The 23355-nt window shown below is 47.8% G+C and overlaps 1 protein-coding gene across 1 annotated transcript in view; it reads right to left on the reverse strand.

Moving 5' to 3' along the window:
* Positions 1-17942: 17942 nt before the first annotated feature.
* nphs1 (NPHS1 adhesion molecule, nephrin) overlaps positions 17943-23355 on the reverse strand; it is a 52081-nt gene continuing 46668 nt past the window's right edge. The window contains exons 22-30 of the mRNA XM_064306189.1: positions 22408-22519; positions 22025-22206; positions 21554-21607; positions 20917-21039; positions 20344-20392; positions 19873-19999; positions 19155-19233; positions 18883-19046; positions 17943-18714 (exon numbers count right to left, since the gene is read on the reverse strand). Of these exons, the coding sequence (XP_064162259.1) occupies positions 18571-18714; positions 18883-19046; positions 19155-19233; positions 19873-19999; positions 20344-20392; positions 20917-21039; positions 21554-21607; positions 22025-22206; positions 22408-22519 (1034 nt within the window). The 3' untranslated portion in view covers positions 17943-18570. The remainder of the gene's footprint in view (positions 18715-18882; positions 19047-19154; positions 19234-19872; positions 20000-20343; positions 20393-20916; positions 21040-21553; positions 21608-22024; positions 22207-22407; positions 22520-23355) is intronic.

Below are 23355 nucleotides of genomic sequence, written 5' to 3' on the forward strand. Positions count from 1 at the left end.
GCAATTTTTTTTTTTATGAATAACCCCTGACATTTTTTATGAAGACAGATATAAATACACAGTGCTTCATCTCCTGACTGTGACCAGACCCCTAAGTTGCATTTCCCTTGTACGGCTGGTGGATTTTCAATTGTTTGTTCAAGAAAGATTTTTTTTTTTTGTTTTTAAAACAAAATTTACTCTTTAAGTTCTGAACACAACACTTCTTATCACACTGTAATCCTCCCGATGAGCTGCTCAGGCATCGCTTCCCTGGCCTGGGGCAGACTGTGGGGGCGGTCAGTTCAGCACACCGCAGACAAGCACACCTCCTCATAAAAAGCGTGATGTCAACCAACAGCCCGCAAGCCGAGCTCGCACAGACGCCAGGCGGAGGAGGGTGTTTCCTGAGCAGTTTGAGCGGGCAGACCGCAGGTCCCCCGTCCACCAGTAGAGTGCGATGGTGAGCAACGACACAAAGTCGCCCAGGCTGACTAAATCCCTCCTTCTTTGACCACACCGCTGCCCATCCTGTGCGAAGCGGCCTGTCGCACATGTTCGAAAACCAGACCACGGGGCCAATCGAATCGCTGGAACGGTGCCTTATCAGGATGAGCCCCCACAACAGCCCCTAACAATAACAACCACCAGGGGGAGGAAGGCCCCACATACAAAACACGCTCAAATTTCTCCGCCTCTCATGTGCTTCATAGAAAGAAACCAGAAACCACTTACCGTATTCAAAAGATACATTCGGAAACGGACCTATGACAGAAAAGAAAACGCACTGTGAACACACTGCACACCTCAAATACCTTTGCTTTCCACCAAAGGAAAAGCCTTTGCTTGTCCAAAGAGCTACGCTGGACTGAAAGGGTGAACAGTGAACAGAATTCACCCATTCACTCACACACCCATTCACTCACTCACTCACCCATTCACTCACATGCCCATTCACTCACTCACTCACACATTCATTCACTCACACGCATTCACTCATACACTCACTCACACACTCACTCATTCACTCACTCACTCACACACTCACTCACTCACACACCCATTCACTTACACTCATTCACTCACACACTGACTCACTCACACACCCATTCACTCACACACTCACTCATTCACTCACTCATTTACTCATTCACTCACACACTCACTCACACGCTCATTCACTCACACACTCACTCATTCACTCACACACTCATTCACTCACACACGCATTCACTCCCACAGGCATTCACTCACGCACTCACACACCCACACACTCAATCACTCATTCACTCACACACTCACTCACACACCCATTCACTTACACTCATTCACTCACACTCACTCATTCACTCACACACTGACTCACTCACACACCCATTCACTCACACACTCACTCATTCACTCACTCATTTACTCATTCACTCACACACTCACTCACACGCTCATTCACTCACACACTCACTCATTCACTCACACCTCATTCCCTCACACAGCATTCACTCCACAGGCATTCACTCACCACTCACACACACCACACACTCAATCACTCATTCACTCACACTCACTCACTCATTCACTCACACTCACACTCACACACTCACTCATTCACTCACTCACTCACTCACACACTCACACACTCATTCACTCACACATGAAGTCACAGATTTTAACCGACCCGTTACCGACAGCAACGAGCCAGGGGCCGAGGGAAAGTCGCGCTCCACGTCCGCGTCTGACGGCAGCAGCCTGACTCTTACACAAGCAGCCTGACTCTTACACAAGCAGCCTGACTCTTACACAAGCAGCCTGACTCTTACACAAGCAGCCTGACCCTTACACAAGCAGCCTGACTCTTACACAAGCAGCCTGACTCTTACACAAGCAGCCTGACTCTTACACAAGCAGCCTGACCCTTACACAAGCTTGCCGGGGGACAGGGAGGATAACCACACTCGCCTCCTTAGACTGACTACATCTGCGCTGAACTGATGGGAGGTTAAGACCGTGTGAAATGTGCCATTTTTCTACTTAGTCAAAGGGCTTTGTTCAAGCAGCAGGGGGATTTTAAAATGGGATCACACGTGCAATAAAACGTAATTTAATTCTTTTTTTAAAACAGGCATGCACATACCGGTTACGTGGTCACTCTTATATGTAGTCTTCTTCTTGGTGCTGCGTGCAGGGGCATCGCTTTCTGCCACAGGGAAGAGAGAAAAAAAAAAACATTTAAAGCATTTTCAACTTTTACTCTACAACAATTTGCGCGATTCAAGTCTCGCGTTTAGAAAGCGCATCAATATTCACGAGGCAGCGGCAGCTCATTAAGACCCACGCCTTTAATATCTTGATTGCTGTCGCATGGATCCACGCATATCTAACGATTTTACAGGTGGCTTCGTTCAGGCGATTTAAACGGAAGATCTTCGTGTCTGACAGGCAGGCCGTCGTGTAATTAATTCAGCCGGCTCCTCATTACATTGTCAGGCTTATCAGCGGCACACAACAGCATCCTTTAACGTCTGCATTCCAGCACGCTCAACTGGACTCTCCTTATCGCCACGCTTTTCCAAGGCCAGGAATAAGGCACCGCACCGGATCTAGCCGGCGGCTAATTAATATTAATTTCCACGCCGCTCCGCCACTGGGGAGCCGGGCGAAACGGGTCTTTCCTTCCATACGGCATCGCCGCCCTCCAGTTTCCTGGAACGCCAGCAGTCTCTTCTGTTTCGGGAATTTCGAATTCCAGCGCTTGGGCGTTTTGGAGGGGGGACGCGCAGGGCCTGCAGGCTTCTGTGGCTCATTACAATCTGTAGCCAACTTTACGTTACATTACATTACAGGCATTTAGCAGACGCTCTTATCCAGAGCAACTTACACAACTTTTTTTACATAGCATTTTACATTGTATCCATTTATACAGCTGGATATATACTGAAGCAATTCAGCTTAAGTACCTTGCTCAAGGGTACAACAGCAGTGTCCTACCCGGGAATCGAACCTATGACCTTCCGGTTACAAGCCCAGTTCCTTACCCACTGTGCTACACTGCCTACACTTGGGCCTGGGAAACAAGGCGTGCGGACTCTTCAGGCAACCAGTTACCGCAATCGAGAAATTAGGGTCCGACACACACTGCGACAGTCCAGGATCTGAGGTTGAGATCACTGCTCTACTCAATATGCCAGCGGCAGACTTTTCCCTTCAGTTTGTGTTTTAAAAAAAAAAACACACATTACGCAACGCTGTTTGTTCATTCCCAGGACCTCCAGACTCAATGCTACGGTTACACTTTGGGACGATAAAGCAGCGACATGAGTTACACCGTGTTCAGACAGAGCGGAGGGAGGAGTGCTTCGCTGTGGGACTGAACTAAAGCCCGAGTCTCAGGAGGGAGAGGGGTGATTTCAGCCGAGAGGCGGCTGTCTCTGACCGGGGGACGGAGTGTAGCACAGTGGGTAAGGAACTGGGCTTGTAACCGAAAGGTCGCAGGTTCGATTCCCAGGTACGACACTGCCGTTGTGCCCTTGAGCAAGGTACTTGAGTAGCATTGCTTCAGTATATATCCAGCTGTATAAATGGATGCAATGTACATGCTGTGTGAAAAGTTGTGTAAGTCGCTCTGGATAAGAGCGTCTGCTAAATGCCTGTAATGTAATGTAATGTAATGACCGTCCGCGTACGGAACGGGGTGGCGCACGAGCCGGGCGGGAGTCGCGGGTTCGAATGGCCGGCGTGCTGTTAGCGTGCTGTTTGCACACCGCTGAGGTACGATGCTAACCTAACTGCTTCAGTGACGTCGTTGCACTGCATTACTCCGCTGTGGAAACTGATTCGCTTTTTTTTTTTTTGGTTATAAATGGCAACAGTGCAGTATAATGGTTAGGGAACTGGAACTCTTGTAGCTCAGAGGTTGTAGGTTGTGCATCTGATTCTCACGTTAGAGTGCTGCAGTCGCACCCTTGAAAACTGCATCGCTGCTGCAAATATGCAGCTGTATGAGCGGATTGTATTTAAAGATGGGTAACACCGCTCTTGCTCTTTGAACGCTTCGACATAAGGCTGACGCAACGCTGTCACGCGCGTGATGTAACAGCTATCACAAGATGGCACGACGGATGAGGTCAGTTTATGTCCGAACGACATAAAGCGGTCATTCTTTTATCGGTAAATGTCATTTGACATAAAGTGACATCTGTAAACTGACTGACAAGCTGCCAGGCCATCTTGTGCCAACCTTAACGTTGAGGGCTTCGGGTGAAGGGTTAACTGAACACGCAGACCGTGGGCGCTACTCCGGACAGGACCGTCCGCCCAAACGGCAGAACGCGATTGTAATAAAGGAACGGCTGTAGGGGCCGTCTTTCCTCACCACGCCTGGCTGCAGTCGCCTTCGCTCCAGTGGTACTGCTGGGCTCAGATGGGGGGGCTGCGGGTGAGAGAGAGAGAGAGAGAGAGAGGGAGAGAGGGAGAGGGAGAGAGAGAGGGAGAAAGAGAGAGAGAGAGAGAGAGAGAGACAGAGAGAGAGAGGGAGAGAGAGAGTGAGAGAGAGACAAAGAGAGAGAGAGGGAGTGAGAGAGAGCGAGAGAGAGAGAGAGGGAGAGGGAGAGAGAGAGACGGAGAGGGAGTGAGAGAGGGAGAGAGAGAGAGGGAGAGGGAGTGAGAGAGGGAGAGAGAGAGAGGGAGAGGGAGAGAGTGAAAGAGAGAGAGAGAGAGAGAGTGCAATTTAAAGAACTGAAAACCCGAGACCTGAAACCCAAAAAGAGTCCTCTCAGTCAGCTGGTCATGAGACTCACTAACCAACTAAAACCAAACACTGACCAAACTCAGACCAGCGCTGCTTTAAAACCAGAAATTAGAGTAAACCAAATAATTAAACAAACAAAAGATGCCTATCTGGAACACTGGAATAATGAAACCAAAACACAAAATAAACTTAATTGCTACTTGGCCCTAAACAGAGAATACAATTTGGCAGAGTATCTCTTCTCTGTCAGTGATACAAAGCAGAGACAAATCCTGACCAAGTACAGGCTCAGTGACCACACCTTAGAAATTGAAAAAGGACGGCACAAAAAAACATGGCTACCCAAAGAAGAACGTATATGTGGTCACTGCAAGACAGGAGAGGTAGAGACAGAGATGCACTTCCTGTTATATTGTGAAAAATATTCACAGATAAGGGAAACATATTTTAATAAGATCCAAAATTCAACATTCCTAAACAAATTTCCCTCCCTAACAAATGACCAAAAGCTGCGAGTCCTGTTAGGAGAAGGAGCGACAGCCTCACTCGCAGCTAGATACGTTTTTGCCTGTCACAGCCTGAGGGACAGTGGGTGAGCATCCAGCAAACATATGTATGTGTGTGTGTATATATGCATATGTGTGTGTATGTATATGTATGTATATATGTGTGTGTGTGTGCGTATGTATGTACATATATGTGTATATATGTATGTATATGTGCGTATGTGTGTGTATATATATATATGTGTGTGTGCATGTGTATGTGTACATGTATATATATATATATCTATATATATACATATGTATGAGTATATATATAATACTCTTATTGAGAAAATACTTTTTTTAATTTAATTTAATTCAGTTAACTTAATAGATAATAAGTATTATGTTCCTGTCATTTATGTTGTTATTGTTGTTGCTGCTTGTCTTCTTTTTTCTTTTTAATTATATATTCTTACTGTAGTTGATTACTGTTGTCACTACCTATGTATTTTTAAATATGTCATGCCAATAAAGCATTTGAATTTGAATTTGAAATTTGAGAGAGAGAAAGGGGGAGAGAGAGAGAGAGAGAGAAAGGGAGAGGGAGTGAGAGAGAGAGAGAGACAGAGGGAGAGGGAGAGAGAGAAAGGGAGAGAGTGAGAGAGACAGAGAGAGTGAGAGAGACAGAGGGAGAGAGAGAGGGAGAGGGAGAGAGAGGGAGAGAGTGAGACAGACAGAGAGAGAGAGAGAGATGGAGAGAGAGAAAGATGGAGAGAGAGAGAGGGAGAGGGAGCGTGAGAGAGACAGAGGGAGAGGGAGAGAGACAGAGAGACAAAGAGAAAGAGAGAGAGGGAGAGGGAGAGGGAGAGAGAGTGAGAGAGACAGAGGGAGAGAGAGAGAGACAGAGAGAGAGAGAGAGGGAGAGAGAGAAAGATGGAGAGAGAGAGAGGGAAAGGGAGAGAGTGAGTGAGAGAGACAGAGGGAGAGGGAGAGAGAGAGAGGGGTGATGCACAATTTGAAGCTCAGCTCTATAATCAAGCTGTCTCTTTAAACAGTGCATTTGCGCCCATCTGTCACAAGGTAGTATTTACCTGAGGAGGTCGTTCTCTCTGTTATTGCCGTGCTGTTGTCATCTCCAAAAGGGGCTTCTGTAGTCTGACCTTGAGTAGCTGCAGTGGCATTGGAGGTCGTCAGGGCGTTGCTTTCTAAGGGGGGTGGGGTGGGGAGGGGGGGGGGGGGCATGAACAATCACTTTTCAATACCCACCACATTCCAGAAAAATTGAGGCAAAGCCCAGGATTTCACTGAAGACTCAGACAATCACTTTTCACTTGAGAATTGGTTTTCAGAGCACATCAGTGCAGGAGCTCAAAGTGCTATTTGGAAAGCAATGGGAGGAAGAATGAGAAATCAAACGGGAAAGTAAAGTTGATGAACTATAAATATATTTTTAAAAAACTCCTGTGGAAGAGATTGGTTGGACACACCAAAGCATTTTTAAAAACAAGTTTTGGACTCGGTGTGCATTTTGTACAGACCAACAAAAACACCCTCCCCAGGGGCCGTTTCCAGACCTCCCCCCCCCCCAGAAAAATGATTCTAAAGGTAAGCGACAGATTTTTTTCACCTCCAACAGAACAGAGGCCCTAGGGATCCTTTAATTCCCCAAGCTGAGCAGGACTCCAGTAAAAATGACTGCGTCCGTGCGATGGAAAAAACAAAATGCGTACCTGGCACCATTGCTTGTGAAGTAATGGTGGAAAGCTCCAGCACAGAGACAGTGGAACCAGCCAGCCCGTCGGAGGACGTAGAGAGCTGTGCCGAGCATCCTGGGAAAATGTGGAAACTACACTGTGATGCGGCAGGCGAACTACGGCACCCACAATGCACCGCACAGTACACAACATAAACATGTCATCAATTGCAGAACTGTGCGAGGTGGCCCGTTTTGATCGACTTCCCCGGAGGTAGCCACAGTGTCGAACCCAAACAATTTCGCAGTAAAACACAGCCTAACCAATTCTGAGGCAGTTATTGCAGTGTAATAGTCTGGTGTGGAAATTGCACTGGCACTTCAACAATAGGATCCTGTTCACAAACCAACGGCTCTAAACAAAGCTTTATTGTTTACTGCGGAACAGCGGAACTTTTAGTACACATCACATTTTATTTCTTTTTTACATTTAGCAAACATTCACAATTAACACCAGGCTAAATTCTAAAGAGCAAATGCATTGATTTGCGTTTAATTCTGTCATGTGGAAATGTGTTACTAATAACAAGTGTAAATTTCTGGTCATTTGCATTTCACTGAATGTTGCATCAGCCCTGGTAAGAGGGGAAAGAGAGAAAGAGAGGAGGGGGAGGGGTGGGGGGGGAGTGGAGGAGAATCTGAGAATAGATTTTTCCGTAGAGCAGGACCAGAGACATCAGCGCACAGTATTGTGAGGCAGAACGATAAAACAGGGAGATTACGCGCGACTCACCTCCTAGCGTGACAGACAGACAGAGATAAACCCACCCAAACGCCATCTGAAAAACACAATCCACACACAGAAATGAGGAGGGAGGAGAGACAAACACCTGATACCGCCCGAATCGAGTAAGGGATGCAGAGAGAGAGAGAGAGAGAGAGAGAGAGAGAGAGAGAGACAAAAACAAACAGACAGTGACAAAGTCACACCCAGTCATTAATAAGAGATGGCGATGCATTGTTCTGTCTCTTTAATGTAACAGTAACGTGCAGTAGGTCTCATCCACAGCAGCAAAGCCCCAATCATACACAGCGCACTGCGTTATGTAGCCTACACGCATGGCTTTCCGTAGAAAGCACCTAAAATACAACACGCTCAGCAGGTTACTGGCTGACCCCATTTCTGGAGAGCCACAGGGCCTGCTGGCCTTCATTACTGCCCAGCACTTAATTGATGAAGGGATGCAGCTGATTACAGAGTGGCCCGATCAGGATCCCCGGGGTCTAAATTGCTTGCTGTCGTTGGGGCGAGACGAGAACACCTGCGGTCCCAGTGGCCGCCCAGCCCAGCACCGGCTGACCCCCCCTGCACCAGCACCGCGGCTGAGCCCCCTGCACCAGCACCGAGGCTGACCCCCTGCAGCAGCACCGCGGCTGACCCCCCCTGCAGCAGCACCGCGGCTGACCCCCCTGCAGCAGCACCGAGGCTGACCCCCTGCAGCAGCACCGAGGCTGACCCCCCTGCACCAGCACCGAGGCTGACCCCCCTGCACCAGCACCGAGGCTGACCCCCCTGCAGCAGCACCGAGGCTGACCCCCCTGCAGCAGCACCGCGGCTGACCCCCTGCAGCAGCACCGCGGCTGACCCCCCTGCAGCAGCACCGAGGCTGACCCCCCTGCACCAGCACCGAGGCTGACCCCCCTGCAGCAGCACCGAGGCTGACCCCCTGCAGCAGCACCGAGGCTGACCCCCTGCACCAGCACCGAGGCTGACCACCCCTGCAGCAGCACCGAGGCTGACCCCCCTGCAGCAGCACCGAGGCTGACCCCCCCGCAGCAGCACCGAGGCTGACCACCCCTGCAGCAGCACCGCGGCTGACCCCCCCTGCAGCAGCACCGAGGCTGACCACCCCTGCAGTAGCTGGGCTAAGTCTGCCACCGAGGCAAAGTGTGGGCTAGGTTATGGTCACGCGCCAGCACCAACCAAGGCTGAGACCAAACCAGTCTGAGAAAAACTGTTTTTCAAACAGCCAGCCGAGCCGATTTAAAATTCCAATGAAAAAAAAAAAAAGAAAAACTGCAAGAAAGACGAATGAGTATTGTCTAAACAAAACACAGAAAATATAGACTAGTAGTACACTGTGCTACGTTTCCACATGCACAAACACTCATACACACGCACGCACATACACACACTCACACATGCACGCACACACACACATGCACGCGCGCACACACACACACACACCATTTCCGATTGCGTTAAAATTGTGTAAACATTTCCCTTCTATTTGTATTCAAATGTCATTTCCCTTCACAGACAGGAAATTTATGCACTGCAATGGCTCGACGTATCACTTCCGTAGCCGTGCCAACGGTCTGTCAGTGTCACACATCATTTCACTGTATAAAGCCGCACTTCAGACGGCTGAATACGTTTAATTGGGATTACATTCTATATACGGGGCTCAAGCACTTCTGCAGTGACCCCTTTGTGCTCAGACACAACCGACAGTATTAGAAATCATTTAGAAACGGCAATAAAAATGCACTGGGAGTGGGAAGGGGGGTTGGTGGGGGGGTGTTATGCTGAATATGAAATCGAGTGAAGTTGATCTGACCTATTATTAACTTTCACTGTGGTTTTATTATCAAAGGCTTCTCGGGATTTTGTCAAAGCCGAAAGCATCTTAACCGACTTCAGATTCGCACGTACAATACGTGATAAATGGTAATTGCCGGGTGAACCTCTGACATTTGCTTTAGTAGACCGCCACCGGGTGCCGGGTTTTCATCTCTCACTGAGGCCGCGGACTTCTGCGAACTGGAACATTGAGTATAGAATCCACCCACATCCTCTCGCGGCGCATAATAGACCGCAGCACGAGCCCGGTAAACAACACCGGTGACTTCAGCCGGCACTTAATGCACTTCAACGGCAAACAACAAACCTGCCGGCAGATCTGTTATTTGCGATATATGGTTGCGCGTAATGTGTTGAAACTATTATTTATTTTATTTTTATTTTTAACTTAAAAGAGAACTTTGTGTTCTTCAGGTGTTGCATTTCAAAGTAAGCTGTGGTAACGAATACATCTGAGAAGCCAGCCTAGCTGGGAACGACCGTTTAAAGTTCTGAATGCACTTCCTGTACTTTCTGCTCAGACTCCTCTCCCCTTCCACTTCTAGGTGATGTCATTTGTTCTGCATTTCTGTTGTGTACGTACAGTGCCATGAAAAGGTACTTGATCCGTTCCTGGTCCCCTGAATCCAATTATCAATTAAATGTGGTTCATTGTTTGAGAAACTAAGGGGGCAATTACTTTTTTCACAGAGGCAATAAGGGTGCTGGATAACATATTTAATTAAATAAATGAAATAATACGTTTAGAAATGTGTTTTGTGTTTAATGCAGGTTCCCTTTGTCTCATATTACATTTTGCAGTAACAGAGGAGACCAGGAATGGCACTGCGTCCATTGATTTTTTTCACACCGTGTAGCCAACAAGCTGCCAATAAGAAGGCCGCAGTGGAATTAAGGATCACGTGTCCTGTTTTCCTTAACCTTCGTGTTGTCGTCATGGTCCCAGCAGTAAAAACCCCCTAAATTACTTACTTTTTTTTCATGAAATTTGATGAATCGGGGTGACCCTAACTTTAGAAAAAGTTTTAAATTGCCATTTAAAAAAAAGTATTTTTATAAAAGTGGTACTGCATTAGGGAACAAAGATAGTCTTTTTTTTTAGAAGTCTTTTTAAACCCTGTGGTTATGAAATCAAAGTCATAATCAAAGTTAATCAAAGAGCCCACACATCTATTACAGCAAAAAAGTCAATTATGACGTGTTTTGTAGTTAAAATGAGACTAAAAACACATGATGCTGCGTCTAAAAAGTTGCTCGGTAATCTACTGATGAGTGGCAAGTTATTTCTCCATGAAAAATATTGATTTAGGGTTTAAAATGCACTGAAGAGGCTTTAACGCAGAGGGTCCGGCGAGGGTGGGTCATTTTTGACCCTGGACTCCAGGTGCATGGAAGACACATTGAGTGTGTGTTTTGAAATAATCAGATGAAGTAAAATAGCAGTGCTTGGACTAAATTTGGTGGGGAGTTCTGGATCTTGACTGAGCTACCCACTGGAGCTTTCCCCCCACCATCATCTTCTAACCCGTGCCAAGATAATTTCCTACTAATATCGTTTTGTGTAAACCGGCTATGTTAATCTCTGTTTTCGTTAACTTGTCTGCAGCTACGGAAGTCCAGGTAACAACCACGCGCGTTTGGCTCCGGTTATATCTAAAACAGCACTTCAGACATTTTTATGTTCTTTAAAGGTTAAAATACCTGTCTCCCTCTAACTCATTTTCGAAGGCTCGGCCGCAGCTTAAATACACGTTGAGGGGCTTGAGCCAAAGATGCCGTATAAAACTAGCTACGTACACAATTTGTTCATACTGCACAGCCGGGCCCTTTCATTCGACTAGCACATGCGGCTGGGCCCGCCTGTCTCAAGTTTTCCACCCAACTTTTCCTCTTGAAGCCAGCGATCCCTCGCTCCACGCTTGCATGTAATTGAAAGCTTTGTGGGATTTAACCCCCTTACCTTTTGGCTGCGCGTGTTCCCGATTCTATAGTGCCGACAGATCGCCTCTCAAACTCAGCACAGTTCCGCACAACCTGCGTGTTCTGTGTGTAGTGCAAAGCCTGCGTTGCCGTTGAGCGACGGTTAGTCGCTCGCTTCCTCCTCATTCCCCATTCGCTCTCAGCGCTGCGAGCACGTGGGCCTTTAGCTGTCACTCATCCCCTCCCATCCCTCGGTCTTTCTTGTCCGTCTGTCCCCACCATTGGCCAGAACATAAAACTGAAAAAATCACCGACTAAAATATCAACACAATTCAAAATGTGACCTATACATTAAACATAAATATATTTTAAAAAATGTCATAGATGAAGAGTTTGCTGAATTCCACTCTGAAACACAAAAACAAACGTTCTTTCATCCAGTACGACAATTATGTGTTTGCTGGGGGTGGTATATTTTCCACACGATACACGTGCCTTCCCCCAGAATGAGGGAGAGTATAACTGCCACTTTCAGTCTCATGTAGGCTAAATGCTACTGTTACTTGTTTCTAAACTCACAAAGGTTTCTGGAAAAGGAAGGAAATGCAAAACCTCAGTATTTCCAGGTTCCAGGCAGGCGTGTCCCCCCCACTACCGTCACAGTAATGGAAGACTGGAACAGACGCTAGGCTATCGCTGCATCGAAAGCACGCTGAGGCTCGTAACAGTTCAGATCTCAAAAAGACTGACCCTGGCTTGTCACAACGGACAATAACAGACATTCAGGGAGGGAAACAGAGGCTGCAGTCTTCGCAAAAAGAGTGGGGGAGGCCTCGAACGGCATGTCCAATGTCACATACTTTATTTATTTTTTTGTTTTGTTTTGTTTATCTCCGAAAAGCACCAGTCCTTCTCCAGTGGTCCAGGCTCACTCTGATCAGCGGTTCTTCTTCACGTGTCGCCGACATCACCGGTCTACGGACGGTTTTTGTTATTGTTTCAGCGAGATGACGGCACGTGGATTGTGACCATAACCTAACCACGTCTCTAGTCTGATAGGGAAGTAGGTCCGCGTAGAAAGAGGGAAGTCTATTTTCCTAACGGACTTAATTCCCTTCTGCTTTTCTCGAGCCAAAACCACAAGTAAACCGTCTTTTTCATCTCGCGAATAAAATTGTGGCGCTGTGGCTGAGGCCACATCAAATATGGCTGCCAGTTATTATTATTATTATTATTATTATTATTATAGACATATTTGATATTTTTCTGCTAATAGAATCTTTCATGTCATAAACAGTGAACATTTATTTGGATTACCTCACAATGTCGACGATTGAAAATGTTTTTTGTTTTGTTTTTTGTTGTTCTTCCGTTCTGTCATTGCGACACTCGTGACAGTATTGTTCCGGCTTCTCTGAAAGTTTCCACACTTCATCGGTCGTAATCCATGCACGCACACGCAATATTCTGTATAATAATTATCATGTGTTTTTTGATAGGTCGCATACAATATCCCATTTTATGAATATTCGACATGTGGCCTACTGCCCAACGGTAGCAGGAGTGGAAGACTGCCTCTCTCGGAGCTTCAGTTCAGTAACCAGACTTTGGATACTCTGTTTCTGGCTCACAAAGCTCTTGACAGCATTTCATAACCTTTTCACAAGTTTGGCATGCTTTCAAGTTATATTCCATGGATGAGTATAAAAAGAGAAAACCTTTTTGATGCTTTGGGTACTTCATACTTTGCCACATTAAATTTGCCTGCAGCTATTTTTTCCTTTTCGGCACGTGTAGCCTACGTGTAACCTTAAATCTTGCAACGAATTACAAAACAATTGATTAATTATGTACAGTAACATATGTTTTATATCTGAATTGGCTATCTGCCACATCATATGTTGTACATGTATACAATGACCTCAAAAAATGTTCTCACCTTTGATAATAATGAGTGAAAAATAATGTACAAGTACTGAGCTATATTTAAATTTTCAAACGTGGAAAGATTCATCTTTAATAATGATAGAACAGAACTGAAATCATTGACACCCCTGTTTTAAACGCTTCAGTCCTTTGCAAGGGTAACACCATTGAATCATCTACTCTACTGTTTTATGAGATTGGTGAATTTCTCAGAGGGGATCTGCTGTTATTCTTCCTTACAGAACAAGTCAAGATCCCATCTCACAGTATACTTGTTTATTTCCCTCTTCTCTTCGATGCCACATAAATTGGTTCAGGTCAGCTGGCTGGGGTGTACATTGCACAACTTTAATTTTGTGGTAAGATGACCATTTCTTGGTTGAATTTGCATTATTCTTGGGATCATTGTCATGCTGAAAAATACATTTGTGGCCAATTTGACCTTTTTTTGTTATATGATATGTACAGCTTTCTTTGCAGATCTTCATCAAGAGTGTGTAGAATTTTGGACGGCACCGTATACTGCAGGGGTGTCCAGGTTTTTGTTTTAGCCCAGCACTAAGACGACTGATTCTAAATATCAAGGTCTTGATTGAAGACCTGGGGCTGGGGCCTCATTTCTAAAAATGTTCTTAGATTTATACTTGAACTTAGTCTTAAGATCATTTCTGACTGTGTGCTTACGTTCGATTCATAAAAGATACTGAGCATAAAAAACCTTGCTTACGCAGGTTTTAAGAAGCCCATTTGTAACTTACGCACCTGTGATCTATAAATCTTGAATTAACTTAAAATTGACGGCACCTGAACATGCCTTACAATCAGCAATTTCCATGGCCCAAAAGAGAAAAGCAAACTTTTGGAAGAAGAGATCACGGCGATGGTAGAAAAGATTGAAGACAGGCAACACGTATTATTCGGTGGACAAAATAGTGGGTTGACAAACAATTAATTCCTCACACTTTTAATTGATAATTCCTATTAAATTGTTCATAAAGCTAATGCAAAGTTCACCACAGGCTTGGTTGCATATGCGTCCCAAACTGCAGCACCCCTACAGAACCAGCAGGAAAATCACTTACGTCAAGTCTAGACTTTGCGTAGAGATAAGGTAATTTCCACGTCAAAGTAAGGTTTTATAAATAACTACTTTTACGTGGTTTTCTGCGTAAGTCATACTTAAGATCAAAACCGATCGTAAGTCTGTTTTATAAATGAGGCCCCTGGGCTAGAACAAAAACCTGCACCCACACCGGCCCTTTTTCGCATGAGACACCGCTGGTACACAGCAAATTAGCTCCTTCGTGAATCTCACAGACTCATTGCATTGTATGTATGCCGCTGCTCTGACATGAAAATGGAAATGCGCTTGACCTTGTGGGGCAGCGGAGAAACAGCATACGGTTGAATAATTGTGCATTTGTGCAGAGAGCAATAGCTCCGAACTGACGACCCACATACCCCTCCGATGTCGCGGGCGCATTCACGGGCGACAGCGTGACGTTACCGGTGCATTATTTATCTGGCCGACGCTCTTCTTCAGAGTGGGTCGCGGGGTCGTCGTGGCAACTTACAGGTTGCACATGTCAAGTGAGCACGAAGAACAAGAACGCTGGTATTGAGCAGCGAGTGGCACGGCTTGTGTATTTCACGACCGCAGTCTGTCGTAAGCGTTTTCCGAGTGCTTAAAATGATCACAAGAGAAGGCATTATGTTCACGGAGCTTAAATGTTGTGCCTGGCAATGATCCACGAGATCAGCGTCGCCTTGTGTCAGTCCAATGTATACAAAGTGCCTAACAATGGTCTGTGGCTCTGCACACGCCTGGAAGGCATTGCTTTTGATCTGTCACTTGAATAACCTTTAGAGCTCACAAATATGTGTACAATGTCACGTCTCTTTTATACGGTATGCAAATTGCTATTGGCTCCGGTACAGTCACATGATGGGCTAACCATACTGCTTACAGGGGGGGAAAAAAATAACACTGAGGCACTAGAATGTTTCTGCTCCACTGTCAGCTACAGCACGTAACCTTTAAAAACCCAGCACTGAGAATTGGATTATCTTCTCTGAAAGATGCTAGTAGGTCACAATGCAGTGCACAGATTCATACTGGCTAAAAAACCAGCCCTGACAGCCTTACAGAATAATATAATTATTTATATTTTACTGGCACATCTTGGTTAGGAAACCTGTGAGGGTGCAAGCAACCTCCAACTCTTATGTGAATTATTTTATTATAACGTAAACAAATAAACAAACAATTAAACGGAGCGACATGGGGGTGCTGTGGATAGCAAGATGGTCCCGGGTTCAAATTCTGGCCGGGGTCTTTCTGCGTGCTGTTCGCATCTCCCTGCGTCCGCAGGTGTGCGCCCTGCGATGGATTGGCGACCTGTGTCCAAGGGTGTATTCCTGCCTTTTGCTCAAAGCATGCTGGGATGGGCTCCAGCAGCCCCCCTGCGACCCTGACCAGGAGAACGCGGGTTAGATAATGGAGGTATGGATGAAATAAATAAGGCGGCGCTGGCTTTTTTGACCTCATTCTACAGTGCACTGACCTACTCTACAGCACATTTTAGTCAGGGCTTCATACAGGATATCATACTCCATACAGCCATATCAGGGGTTGCATTATATCACCATGGGGCTGTAAAAGTCCCAGGCAAAACCTCATCAAAATGAAAAACATACTTTCTCTTTTCAGAATATTTGGTTTATATTAACGTTTTACAATAGCACGTTTTTTAAGACATTAAAATAAACCTTGTGTGGCTTACACGTCATTTGGCCATATATTACCTTCCTTTTTACGTCCAATTTGCATGTCCATAAACAGCTGCGTGTTTTGTATATTTGTAATATATGACATCATTAAGCCGGTACGCCTCTGTGTAGGGCCGTGTTGTTCCACAGTGCCCAGGCTGCCCTGTGTCCTGCAGTGGGAGTCGCAATGATGAGCCGCTCTGAGGCGAAACATGGTTTCCATGCCACGCGTGATCACATGATCACAGGCGCTGTTCTATAGCGCCGCTAGCCAACCCGGACTTAGTTTCACCCTTCGCCGATTTGCGAAATGTGAGTTTTAGCATCGATGTGTACGCACACGAGCGTTATTGTGACCGAAAGGGGAAGCCGCACGCAGCGGGGGGGAAGTAAGAGTCAGATCGTCGCGCTTCCCCTGCCCCCTGTCTCGGCCGCGCGACTTCCGCTCGACGTCCCCCCCCCGCCGTCGCCCGTCGCTGTCGGCTTCCTTCCAGAGACCGCGCCGACGCCCCCGCCCCCGCTGCCGCTGCCGCCGCCGCCGCCACCGCCGCTCTCTCTCCCAGACGCTGTCACCGGCTGGAATTACACCTGTCTGTCACAGTCACCGCGCGTCGCTAATCGCTCGGGATCCTCCCCAAATTCCACTGGGTGTTGGGAAATTAAAGCCAAAAGTAAACAGGAGGAGTCAGGCTCTTCCCAGGGACAGTAGTTACACCTTCAGCACATAACACCACGGTAAATTAGCAGCAAATATGTGCAGTTATATTAAAATCACACCCAGGCTCTGAACACCTAACCTGACTAGGACAGGTTGCAGGGAAGGGAGGCTGGTCTTTGGGTCTAATCCAAAATTCAGGCACCACCATTATGTGTTTCACAAGTGACTTCTACAACAGGGAAGCCCCTTCCACAGAGACGGGTCTCTCTCACCGTCATGTGACTGCTGACCACATCCCGCCTGAGGCCTCTGCACAGTGTGTTTGTCAGCGTGAGCGAGTGAACGATTGTTTGTGTCAGTACGGGTGTAGGTGTAGGTGTGTTTGTGTAGATTTACGGGCGTGTGGGTTTAAGTGGAAGTGTGTCTGCGTGATTGTGTGTGTGTGTGTGCGTGTGTGTGTGTGTCTGCGTGTGTGCGAGTGTGCGTGTGAGTGTGTGTGTGTGTGTGTTGCCGTAGGTTTGAGTGAATGTGTTACCGTGGAGATCTGTGTGAGTGCTTATATATGATGGAATCTGTGTGTGTTAGTGTTTTGTGTGTGTGCCTGTGTGTTTGTCTGCATGTATGTGTGTCTGCATGTGTGTGTCTGCGTATATGTGCGTGTGTGTGCGTTCGTGCGAGTGTGCATGCATGCGTGTGATGGGCGTGTGAGTGCGTGTGTGTCGTCGTCGTGGTGATGTGTGTGCTGCGTGTGTGTGTGTCTTGATGCGAGTGTGCTGCTCGTGTGATGCGTGGAGTGCTGTGTGTTGAGTTCATGATGTACTGTCTGAGAGTGGCTTTAATGAAGCGCAGAGCAGGCACTTTTCGGCGGCTTCTGTTTGAGGAGAAATAGAGGATCTAGAGTTTATGCAACCCCCCACCTCAGTTTTCCCTCAGGGGGGGCCGGACGAGGGGAACGGGGGTAAACCATCCCCAGTTACTCAATTTCGCCTGGCACAGAGATCGCTTACTCACGATGAGACATGCCACAAAGAGTACTAGTTCTCTATGGTGTCTGCTCTATTAAAGATTATTTCACAACACTGAACAATAGAATACTATTGCAATAACAGCGACACAGAAAATAGGATCTATTAAATCTTTAAAGGACGTACATATTTCACATCCTTGTAGTAAATACTGCATAAATACACAGTACGAGACAGCACAGGAGAGAGTACGCGGCATATGAATCATTAATGCCCGTAGAGAAGAAACTCACTGATGTGCTCAGTGCTCGATCAAGCAAAACCACTGCTCTGAATTACATCGCAAAACAACACAGTCATATTAGATTATGGCGTGAAGCCACTGGAAACACGCAAAAAAAAAAAAAAAAACTTTATTGATTTTCTATTTAGGACTTTGGGAAAGACGCATTAAGATTATGAGGACAGGCTGTCTGAATCCTGCACTGAGCTGAGCTGAGTTGAGCTGAGCTGAGCTGAGCTGAGCTGAGCTGAGCTGAGTGAGCTGAGCTGAGTGAGCTGAGCTGAGCTGAGCTGAGCTGAGTTGAATTGAGCTAAACTGAGCTGAGTTGAGCTGGGCTGGGCTGGGCTGGGCTGAACTGAGCTGACCTGGGCTGGGCTGGGCTGGGCTGGGCTGAGCTGAGCTGAGTTGAGCTGAGTTGACCTGAGCTGGGCTGGGCTGGGCTGAGTTGAGTTTAGACAGGGCGAACATTAGAACAAACTTGAGATAGCAATACAGATGTTCTCAGACCAACTCCCCCCTCAGCTCAAACGGCAGCTCGGAGTCTCCCATGGGAAGGCGAGGCTCGGTCACAGCATCGTGAGCCCTGATTGGTGGCTCCAGATCAGTCGCTGCCCTTGCTCTTCTCTGATAGGCTCCCTGTGGAAACTGACGCAGGGTGAGTTTAAAAAAATATAAATTAAAAAAAGTAATGAGGTTAACTTAACTGAGGCTACATTTACAATTCAAATTGGCCGACTAATAAAAAAAATCTTGTTAAGTACGGGAGGAGATAAAGATATAATTAATTTTATGCACATACTACTTTCCACAGACCTGCTGGGTAGATTCTGGTCGTTCCCACGTTATCGGCTGTGTGTGGCTGGGGTAATGCAAGGCCGACGCAGGGGGGAGAGGCACCCCTCCCAAATCTTCATACAATCCCCAGTCCATCACGTCCTCGTAGATATGAGCCCCTGGACCCGTCCTGTACCCCCCATCTTAAAGGCACAGGCACAAAGAGCAGGTCAGGTGAACGACGTCAGCCATTTTTTTGTCGCACAGATTTTTGGAAGACGCAGAATGTGATTTCCCTCTGCTCTCCCTACCTCGGTCATCAGGTCCTTCCGGGTGGGGGTAGAGAGTGGGGTGGAAGTCGCCGGTGGGGTAGTAGTAGTGTGCACTGTCCTGGGATGCCATGGGGAGGACACAAACGACCATGAGCAATGCCGACTGGAATGTACGTCCAGGTCCTGTGCATCGTAGCCACTCCATATCCATCTAACTCTCCACCCACCTCCACCCTTCTCCACCCTCCTCCTCCCTCCTCTACCCTTCTCCACCCGCCTCCACCTGTGTGCCAATGTACAGCCAGCTATGTGGTCTGCCCCTTCCCCTCAGCATGTCAGCATCTGGACACCCACATCCCACCTCCACCAGGCTACCCAGCCCTTCAAGGCCCACCCTGGACCACCCACATCCCACCTCCACCAGGCTACCCCAGCCCTGGTCAAGGCCCACCCTGGACCACCCACATCCCACCTCCACCAGGCTACCCCAGCCCTGGTCAAGGCCCACCCTGGACCACCCACATCCCACCTCCACCAGGCTACCCCAGCCCTGGTCAGCCCACCCTGGACCACCCACAACCCACCTCCACCAGGCTACCCCAGCCCTGGTCAAAGCCCACCCTGGACCACCCACAACCCACCTCCACCAGGCTACCCCAGCCCTGGTCAAGGCCCACCCTGGAATCCACCTACATCCCAGCCCCAGCCCCAACCCCTAGCTGCACCCCGGCCCCGCCGCCTTTTCTGGGCCTCTCACCCCTCCGTAGCTCTCGTAGACGTTGCTGTCGGACTCCGAGCCGCTGTCCACCAGCAGGGTGCGCCGGGCGGCTGCGTTGACCAGCTCTCCTCTCTCGTACCGGTCGCCTCGCCGGCTCACCGAGGACCTCGCTGGTTGGGCGATCGGTCCACGGCGACCACTGACAAAACGCCTGCTCGAACCAGCTGCAGCGAGTCCGTCAACCGCCCTGGCGGTCCAATCAGACTCACTCACAGAAAAGTGGGCGGGCCTTTAAAGTCGTGAAAACAACGGGAGGCTGCCGGCCGTGCTCAAACAGAGCGCTGCGCAACAGGCCGCTTCGTCTCTTTTGTACCCAGTGAGCCACCGTAGCTGTTTCGGCCGCGCGTCTGTCTTCAGGCAGAAAAGTGCCGTTTAAGATACTTAATGTGGATTTTGCGGCCGCTGTTTACCAAACAGGCCTGACTCAGAAAGCAGATTAGACTGACTCACCTCTCCTCATCACTCTTCTTCTCCTCCTCCAAGCTACTGCTCGTACCCCCTGGGAAGGAGAAAGAGAGAGAAAGAAGGGGATTAAGAGGGGGGGGGGGGAACAGCATAAACAGAAAAGAAAAAGCTGGAGAGAGGAGGGAGGGAGAAAGGGACGCTCGGATAGAAAGAGGCACAGAAAATGCAGGCGAAGTGAAGAGATGGGAGGGAGAATGAGAGTTCGAGAGCAAGCCGGGGGAGAGAGGGAGAGACAGATGGAAAGAGGGTAGACCAAAGGGATGGAGGGAGATAAGAGGAGAGACGGAGGGGGGGGAGAAGTGACAGAGGCGCAGGAAGGGAGGGGGGCACAGATGGAGATACGGGAAGAGGAGAGGGTGGAATGAGGGGGAGATAAGAGACTGCAGTGGAAGGCAGATGTGACAGTCACATTAAAATTCAGGCACTTTCCTCCCACCCCCCAATCCCCCAACCCCCCCCCCGCGTGGTCCACGCCCACAAGGCTCTGAGACCCCTCTGCCCCCACCCGCCCTGTTGACGGCTCGGCAGCGCGCATCTGCGCTAGTGCCTCGCTTTCACCTGTCAGGCTCCGCCCCTTCCTCCTCCTGAGTCCCAGGAAGCAGCCCAGCGCGTTGAGCACCAGCAAGACTCCGCCCACCACGGACAGCGCCGCCACGACAGCCGGCGCCACACCAAAGGATTCTGGGATACAAGCGGACTGAGATCAGGTAGCTTGTTTTTGTGAAGCATCTGAAAGTATGATTAACTGACCTAGGACCAGTTTTGCTGTCTAGCCCACAAAGGATAAAGGGTAAGGCTATGATATGGAGCAGGGAAAACCTGACCCCAAATCAGCACTCCCACCGGGAGATGATTTATGAATGCAATCCAAGAACTCAATGTGTTAGTCAAGGTACACTTTGATGGCATCGCTAAATATAAGAGGAGCATAAGGACAGATAACAAAACTGCAGTAAAACAAGAATTGCGGTAGCCATCCGACGACTTATTTCATAATACTCCCCAGGTAATGAATAACAGCATCATAGTGAAAATTAATTCATTACCAGATGCCATTAACATCATTACTGAAGCGTGTCAACATACGGCGCTTTTAAAAACTACGCTGAGGTGGTTTTCTTAATTGAAGTTTCCAATACGAATGAGCTGCCTCACACATCACCTGTGGACATTTCTGGAACTCAGCAGTGCATACCTGTAGCACCTTCATCGTCTCCCGGTGATTCATCCTCTTCGCCGGGGTCTGAAACTTCAGGCGGACAGAGGACGGAGGAAGGGTTAGGGGGAGGTGCGGCTGTCAGCGTGGCCCTGCGGCCACGGGGTAATTTAGCGTGAGCAAAGTCGGGTATTCAGCGAAGCGTCTACTGTGTTTACTGTAGCTGTCAGCTACACGGGCCCGTATAATGAGCAGGAATCTTTCTCAAACTGAGTCTGGGGACTGATAACACCTCCCCACTTACAGAAAAGAGACTCCTTAATCTCTGTCTGATTTTGCTCGCCTGGTTCATTAAAAATGCTTTAAATGTTTAAAGCCTGACATTTACAAACCTGTTAATCATTTAGGGTTGATTAACTCTTTCCCTGGCTGGTGAGCTACGCTTTGTTGCAGTGGGCGAAAATGCAAAAAAAAAAAAAAAAAAGGAAAAAAAGTCTGCTATACACTGACCCCTGGTGGTGACTTTGAGTACTGCGTTGTTGTCGGCATACTGGCTCTCTCCCATGGCATTGATGGCGTTGACGGAGAAGTTGTAGGTGGTGCCAGGGGAGAGTCTGCTGACGGTGAAAGTGGTGTCCCTGGGTGGGAAGACATCCACGTACAGGGAGCTGGCCGAATCTGCCCAGCGATACCTGCCAAACACAACGGCGCCGGGACGTGTGTGAGAGGGGAGAGTGCGGCTACGCGAAAGCAGAAATGATCAGCTTAGCCTCCCCACCTCTCGTGCGCGCCAAAGTCCAGAGGATATCATTATTTTTCAAAGTCCTGACACAAGCCGCACGGCTCCAGAGTTGATCTTCGACCCCCCCCCCACCCCCACCCCGAACCCTCACCTGACACGGAACCTCTGCTGCGAGCCCCCGTCAAACCCAGCGGTCCACTGCAGCGTGACCGTGCGGCTGCCGGCACTGACCAGCCGCAGGTCCGACGGAGGGTCTGGGTGACCTGAGAGGGAGGGAGAGAGAGAGAGAGAGAGAGGGAGAGAGAGAGAGAGAGAGGGAGAGATATTTGATTTTAAAACCGCTCGTATTGGGGCATAGTTCAAAAACAGACATTACGGCATTTCAAAAAAACAAAAGAGAAAAACAACCAAAAACAAAAAACAAACCCAAACAACCCCCAGAGGATGAGAGTGAGAGAGGCAGAGGCAGAGAGAGACAGAGATGGAGAGAGAGGCAGAGAGACAGAGATAGAGAGCTTGAGACACAGAGTGATAGAGATAGAGTTAATTTAGAAAATGACTAAATGCTTTCAATAGTTCTTCCCTTCTATTAGATATATATATATATAGTGCTTTTGAAATATTACTGTATGTATTTCATAAAGCATATTGGGTAACACTTTATTTGAAGAGGGTATGCATAAAGCATACATGACAACTGACATAAATAAATGACCATTTTGTAAATGACTGCTCTACAGGGTCATTGTGTCACTTTCAATATCAAATGGACATCATCCTTTATGCCAAGTGACATAGTCATCAGCGGACATATACTGTCATACTGACATGTTATAACACTTTCAATATCAACACCACAGAGTACTTTATGACAACTGACATTGCCATTCTGTGTGTTCCTCATTATGCCAACATGACATTAAGGGGTGAGACTTTTGCAAAGGGGCAGAGGGAGAGGAAGAAAGAATTCCAACCAACATGGCCGCTCATTTAATCAAGCGGTTTCGGAAGGCCGGACGAAGCATTGACACGGAAATAAAATATTAAAATTTTCTGTTTTCCTTGAGGTTCCAATTTTCTCATTAATTTGAAGCACCTC

Source organism: Anguilla rostrata, chromosome 1, assembly GCF_018555375.3.
Source record: "Anguilla rostrata isolate EN2019 chromosome 1, ASM1855537v3, whole genome shotgun sequence".
Taxonomy (NCBI): Eukaryota; Metazoa; Chordata; class Actinopteri; order Anguilliformes; family Anguillidae; genus Anguilla; species Anguilla rostrata.